The sequence below is a fragment of the Strongylocentrotus purpuratus genome, unplaced genomic scaffold (assembly GCF_000002235.5).
Source record: "Strongylocentrotus purpuratus isolate Spur 01 unplaced genomic scaffold, Spur_5.0 spur5_scaffold_1, whole genome shotgun sequence".
NCBI classification, from domain to species: domain Eukaryota; kingdom Metazoa; phylum Echinodermata; class Echinoidea; order Camarodonta; family Strongylocentrotidae; genus Strongylocentrotus; species Strongylocentrotus purpuratus.
The window spans coordinates 46,379,041-46,386,313 of record NW_022145594.1 but is presented as its reverse complement, the minus strand read 5'-3'; the positions used below and the strand labels follow the sequence as shown (position 1 = coordinate 46,386,313).

Below are 7,273 nucleotides of genomic sequence, written 5' to 3'. Positions count from 1 at the left end.
CAGCTCTTTATATTTTTCGAATTTTTTTTACCCTGATATATATAACAAGGCATTTCATGGTCCCAATGTCATTGTTATTCCTATTTTCCACTGTACTAGATCTGAATTAAAAAGACTAATGTCAGAAAAGTATCTACATTTATGTTGGATGTACATAATATTTTAGTTGGCCAGAAATACTCAATAAAACATGTTAAACTAATTTTTTTCTTTAATTTCACTTGTATTTCTTACTACAGATCCTTGGAGAATTGGCTTTACAAATGTCTTAACCAATGAGAAACAGCTCGGAATGGTCTAGCTATTGGATAGATACTGATTGGTGTTAAATCACAAAGCAACACTTGGGCGATTTACCCCAATAGGCAACGACCATAGAAAATGAATGAGCTTAAAGTGACTTATGGCATTTAACTGAAAAATCAAGGTCTTAGCAAAGTTTTTCACAAAATTGTCTCCTTTATGGCCTTTATCCGATTTACTTTATTTTGGAGTATACTAGAGAATCATCCATCCAAATTTCCGAAATCAGCAAATCTAAAGCTAAAATCCCTCTTCTCCAGATAATCATCTTTCTGTATGATAGACGCATGTTTGTGAGATCCAATATCCACCTCGGAGATGCACCTCAAAGAATATGGGACCACCCTTGAGACGTACCTGTTGCAAAAGTAAGAGATCAGCTGCCATACGTTCCAAGTACAGGGAGGAGAGTGATCAAGACACAACTCCTACAGTCATGAAGAAAGGTGCGAAGAGGTCACGATTAAAATGCGATGTGTGCAGCCGACTACTAAAAGGAAGAACATGAGAGCCAAGAGGAATATATTTTGTGAAATTTGTCCAGGATTTCCAAAATCTTCCAAGGCATCTTTTTACTTACTTTGGTGAGCAAAGCCACAAGTGCAAAGTCTGTGGGAAAGCATTCTTCGAGGCCCGCGTCCTTGACAAGCACGAGACGACCCACACAAAGAAGTTCAAGTGTGGCGTCTGCGGAGAGATGTTCAGCAAGCTTCGAGTAGCTAGGCGGCATGCTAAGATCCACCTCCCCAGTAAACCCTACAGCTGTGAGATCTGCAAACAAGCCTTCCGCACCCGCAGCGACGTTCGGAATCACCTAAAGATCCACTCTTCCAGACGCTTTGTATGTGATATCTGCGGACAGGGGAAACATAGCCTCAATGCACTCAACTCCCACAAGCGAAAACACACCGGCGAGAAACCCTACGTTTGTGAGATTTGTGGAAAGAGTTTTAGATACTCTAGTGGCTTGCACGTTCATAACTTCTCCCACACAAGCGGAAAACCCTATTCTTATCCTTTCTGCAGAGAGTCCTTTGCCCATAACTACCTGAGGAAGCGCCATCTCTTGACTCACGAAACAGATGCAGTAGTCTCGGAGAAGGATAGTCAGGGTGACGTTTCTCTCAAAGCTGATGTGCAGCAGAACAAGAACCTCATTATTCAACAGCTTTCATCTAACTCCCAGGATGTGGGAATGATTTCACAACTTGGCACCCTGGAACAGACGTCATCTCTAGAAGAGCCATTGATGCAGGTACGAGGACTAAATGATAAAGGCAAAAGCACATCTTATAAAATACATGCAATACACTGGTTTACCAATATATTCAAGTTTATAGATGTTTCCTTCCTGGGGACGTAGTGAAAAGTTATTTAATAAACCCTTGATCAATGATTGAAATACTTGGAATCCAGTCTACATATATTACCTGTTGCTTTATCGAGCAAGCCTCAGGCAAGCTTTCATGTCAAGAACAACAACAATTAGATAAAGTAGTAAAGGGGTCTTTTGTAGGAGAGGAGAAGATCTAACCATGGGCAGGCCCCCACACAAACTTTGTCTTAAGGATCCAGGGCACCGTTTCAAAATAAAAATGATGGGAACTCTTGGCTAGATTCACCTCAACTAAAATAAATAAATGCTGTGACCACTTGTGCATGTAAATTAATATAAGGGCAATCTATACAGATTAATAAAACCAAACAAACAGTTTGGGGATAACACTACTAGCCGTCATGTACATATGTGTACTCTCTTTTCACATCTAATGCAGAAATAGGAAGCTTGATATATACCTTTAACTTTTAAACTGGTCTGCAGTGGCAACATGTCTTTATGGTTTTAAATTATTCAATCTTTTACAGGAAGCCAGTGCTGATCAGACTACTTGCTACCCCGAGACAGATCTGCTAGGACCCCAATCGTCCTCCCAGAATGATCAACAGACGTTTGCCAACAAGGCGAAGAATATCAACAAGGTTCTGGGACCGGACGCTTTCAAGCAAAACTTGATCAATGGCCGTGGCAGCCGTCAAACACCTGTAGATTCTCTCGTTTTACCTCTCAAGGATTTGCAGCGGCAGGGCAGGGAAAGCGATGATCTGCCAAGACACTAGTAACAGGTATAGTTAATTGTTCACCCTTCTGGTTGTGAAGATAAGAATACTAATTGCAATGACGACCTTCGTCATTGCCTTGTTTTCGTTCACATTCTGCCCCATTAATATTCTCCTTTTCCTTTTCCTTTTCCTTATCCTTATCGTCAGGAAATCGCATTCGTTTTGCACATAGTGCTTGTTATTCCTAGTTAGGTGCTTTCCTCATGTCCTTTTCCTTTCAAATTTCATAGGCATAGTCTCTAACATCTCATCAAGGTCACTACATTCTTCGATTTTCGTAATCACTCATGCATGACCGTCCAGGCACCATTTTGTCCTTTTCTGGTCCATTTTAAGGCCTTTCTGTCTTCCTTCCTATCTCCACTATCCCAGATCCTATAAACTTCTAACAAATTCCTCTAGATAGTCTAAGAGGTGTTCTTTCATCTGCGACGTATAACCTGGCCTTCAAAATGCCATCTTCGTACTCAAAATTTACATCTGAAACCGACACCGTCCAAAATCTCTCAAATTCTTGAAAAATGGACCCCTAAATAATCTAAAACTGCCATAACTTTCTCATATAAATTCTGTTTTGTATTTAATTCTCACAGTATCTTTATCTCATAATTGCACATAGCCATGCCAAATTTCAAGCTCCAATGGCTTTGCAAAACATAAATAGCGCCCTCTAAAGTTCTGAGAATTGGCTTTCTTTCTGTGGCCGTATCTCCATTATGGCTTGGCAAATCCGTACCCTTTTTTGGATTTAGATACTTGAAGATATGCCCTTTCCAGCCATATACAAAATTATATACCCTAACACTGACCGACTTTGAGAAAAATGCCCTCCAAATTCGCCATTTTCAAGAAAATTCCAAAATAACTTAAACTTGCTCTAAAATTACGATCCTTATATCTACGTCAATGAAACTTCCCAGACACATGCATCAATATACGTGACAACTGTTTGCCAAGTTTGGTAAATTTTAATAACGTCAGCGCAAAGTTATCGCCAAAAATGATGAATTTACTATGCATTACGTAATAGCGCGTTTAATGCGTGCACTACATTGCGCGCAGATAACAATGGTGTCAAACTGACCGCAATGAAGTGCCCTTTCGAATGATACCAAGTATAGTATATGTTCACACAGAAAATTGTGAGTAAATCGCTTTTGAACAAAGGTCACTACACGAATTCCGCCGAGTTTCCACCCGAATCTAACACGTATCGGCTATGACGTCATTTTTCAGACTGCTTTTCGCCCCTTAAACGTCCTTTTTTTTCCTTGAAAATTTGCAGTGACATGCCGAGTTCCAATACGCAGGGCACCTCTTGGCAGGATTTTTAAAATTGGTCAAGAGGGCTATTTAAGACGCCATTTTGTCCTATAAATCTATTTTACATCACATGTTTCGATAGGATTATCATAGAAAAAAAGAGTGGTTTACAATAACAACCATGAAATTCTCTTTCTAATGATACCAAATACGGCCCATAAAGAGACGTAAAGAGAGAGAGAAAAAACAATTTAACTCCGGTCATAATACAGATCCTGTACGTTTTCCGCCCATGCATTACACGCATTGTCTATGGGGCATATCGGGTTCACGCTTTTGGCCCCCAGAACGATCTTGATTGCAATGACGAACATGCACCAAATCCCATTGGTTTTTGCACGCAGTGCTAGCGAGCCCTTTCTAGGTTCTTTCCCTTATCCCGATTTCTTTCAAACTTCGTAGGCATAGTCACTACCATCCCATCAAGGTCACTGTTGAGGCCTTTCTTTCGCCCTACCTATCTCCAATATCACAGAAGCTACAGACTTCGTACAAATTGCTCTGGATAGTCCGAGAGAAGCTCTTTCGTTTGACACGCCTTTAGAAACATGGCGTCATTGCACGCACATCGTTGTGACACGATTGCATTTCTAGTTACTATTGTTACTGTTGTAATCGTTAAAACAAAAACAAAAATCCAGATCTCTGTTAGTATCTGTAGAAAGTTTTTAATTGTAAGAAATTATTTTGAGGGCTTATGTAAGTAAATCTATCATATCATCTTCATGCATTTTAAGTATTGAGAACACTGAAGAAGTTCATTTATGTGGTGTCCAATACATACATACATTGCAGCACTTACAATAGGTATTTCCTCAATTCTTCTTTGAATAATTTCACAGATTTCAGATGAGGGAGCTTGTTCCAAAGTAAGAAGCGGCCGAGGTGAAAGCTACAAGCACCACAAGGAGTTTGGAGCAGAGTGGCTGAGCAAAGGTCATCAGTCATCATCCCAACTTACTATGAACAGCCCAGGTTTCTAAATTATGTAACTAATTTAGTACAAGGATATTTTCAAATCAATTCTTGCGTGTTCAGTTTTTTGTTTTTGTTGTTTTTGGTTACGGTTATAAATAGGATGCCTTCAGTATTATATGCTCAAATTCTATGCTTTTGAAATTCAATGCCACCATTTGTATTACATTGTATAAATAATCTAGCACATTGTAGTTCCAGCTAGGTACAAGAATTTTAACGAAACCCTTCAACATTTTGGTTATGACTGTTGACTCCCCAGTTCTGCTTTCTGTTGAGGGAGGTACTTTATGATGATGATTTCAGCTACTTGTAGAGACTAAGCATCATCACACCTCGATCTAGCTTCCGAAGAAGATTACATCCAACCAATACTGGATGGTTAGAGCGGGCAGTCTGACATGCTACCCTCCGCAACCAAAAACCTTCCAAGTAATGTCCGTAAATTGTCACAGGCACTTCAATCAATGTATCCCTCAAAGGGGATTTCTAAATTTATCTTCCACATAACTATTTTTCTTTCATTTCAAGAACCTTAGTTGACCATTGATCAGATGATGAGTGTTCTAAAGTCCAAACAATCTGGTGTATCATGCCAGGAACATGGTCATAGTTTCTTCCCTTTGCCTTATTTTGGGGGTTGGTTCCTTCTTCTTTTTGTCCTTCAATCAGTAATTGTTAAAAACTTCTGTAGCATGAACTCTTAATGTGTTATACACTTCACAGTAGGGCGCTTTCGCAGACACGACGGAAGCAAAGACCACGGGAGAATTACGGCGATCAGCTCTTCCGTCATGTTTAGGGAATGAACGCTATCATGGCCGCATACGGTCATGAAAATCAACAGGACCAAACAATTTTTTTGCTCGCGTTAACGTCGTCTTTGCCTTCTGTCGTGTTTGCGAAAGCGCCCTAGTGACAGCCTTGACACATTTGAAATGATTTGTGATGGCATGGTCATTTAGATGGCAGACAAGCTTCTAATACAAGTGCATACCTGCCAACATTTGAAAATAAGAATTAAGAATTTCTAGAAGGGGCAGCGTCTCTGCGGGGGTTAGGGTGCAGCGCTACCGAAAACTGAAGCATTATGGCACAAACGAAATAAAATGCTGGGCTCTGGCTAACCATTAACCCATCTTGCTAGTTGTACAATTGTTACTGACCATTACAGGTGTGTAGATAGGCCTGACAGGACTTGATAAGTTGCACTTTTTGCTGCCTTGAGTGTTTCTGGGGAATATTCAGAGGAAAAACACTTTCTACCCCTACTCTGCACTGCCAACTTATGGATGAGCAATGCACCTAAGAGTCAAATGTTCATCTTTTGACCAATACAAGATTGTAAAATGAAAGGAGAATTTAACTCACTCTAGTCAACTCAATTCAGTGAAGCGATTGTTCAACACAGCTACGGCAACATTTGACATGCATCATTCCTTGTGAATCTTATACCCTTTTTTAAACTCCAAGATCATTATAGTGATCAAGTGGGTTGTATCTGTCTCTAAACGCCCTCTCTCACCTCATCGCTCTCTCTCACCTCATCGCTCTCTGAACTTCCTCTTCCTCTCGCAATACAAAAAAATCCAACAGCGGTGATAAAATATCAGACACAATTAGATACCAGAGACTTTGAATATTTGCGAGAGGTCTTTTATGTATAGACTTTCTTTTGTGAAACAGACTAGTTTCTCGAGAGACTTTGGGGTTGTCTAGACATGAATCTTTGTGAAACACCCCAAAACTGCAATCTTTGCTATCTCATGGTAACGTTTGAAGTGTAATGGGCCCATAATGGGTCAGTGACGACAAGTACAGAAAAAAATGAAAACTAAAGAAGCTCGGATATACAACTGAGGTCTACTTTATTATTTATAAAGTCAGCCAAAGCTACAGTCGTTACAAACAAAGATTATTTATTTAAGGACATTTTAAAATAGCTTATTCTCTCAGAGGCTGGGCGGCCCTATAGATTGAGTGAAACTAGCAGCACATCCTTAACATAGTAACGGAATGAAATAAAGACAGCTACGAAATCCAGCACATGGCATCAGGAGGACCCTTACGAAGACAACCAATTACAAGATAGGATATATAAAATGACCCTTGGGTCATCCGACCTCTAGATCAGTTCAATCCACCAATTAAGAGAGGAGTTATACATTTAATTTAATATAATCAATGACAAAGCATAATGGATAGAGTGACTTGAATTAGGCACCAACAGAAATGGGAGCAGTCTGTAGCTCCGCAAGAATGTCAGGTCCCCGGAAACGTCTAACGTGTTTATCGGAAATGAACACCTGTAAGCTAATGCAGGAATTCAAGAACAGGGTTGTTTACCGGTTCCTGGCATACTATCGGGAACATAATTAATGCTATTCAACTTTTAGATGTATACAAAGACAAACTAATAACCGTACAAATGATCAACTATAGTGCCCCCTTTAGGTCAATGTGTTGCCCAAATCAGCATACCACTACAGAAGTAAAGGGTACTTCCATCTAACCCAGTTCGGAATTTCCCATTCGATTTGATTTATTTCCT

At 39.9% G+C, this 7,273-nt stretch overlaps 1 protein-coding gene across 1 annotated transcript; it reads left to right on the top strand.

The window, feature by feature from the left end:
• The first annotated feature begins 479 nt into the window (after positions 1-479).
• On the top strand, positions 480-6,988 carry LOC100887976 (myoneurin-like). Its single transcript, XM_030978345.1, has 3 exons — positions 480-1,558; positions 2,170-2,427; positions 4,590-6,988. Exons 1-2 carry the CDS (start codon positions 1,001-1,003, stop codon positions 2,419-2,421), a joined length of 810 nt encoding a protein of 269 aa, XP_030834205.1. The 5' UTR covers positions 480-1,000; the 3' UTR covers positions 2,422-2,427; positions 4,590-6,988.
• The last annotated feature ends 285 nt before the right edge of the window (positions 6,989-7,273 follow it).

Coding starts and splice junctions, on each gene's coding strand:
- LOC100887976 (XM_030978345.1), top strand. CDS start 1,001: ATGTTCAGCAAGCTTCGAGTAGCTAGGCGGCATGCTAAGATCCACCTC. Junction 1,559..2,169: donor TAGAAGAGCCATTGATGCAG/GTACGAGGACTA, acceptor AATCTTTTACAG/GAAGCCAGTGCTGATCAGAC.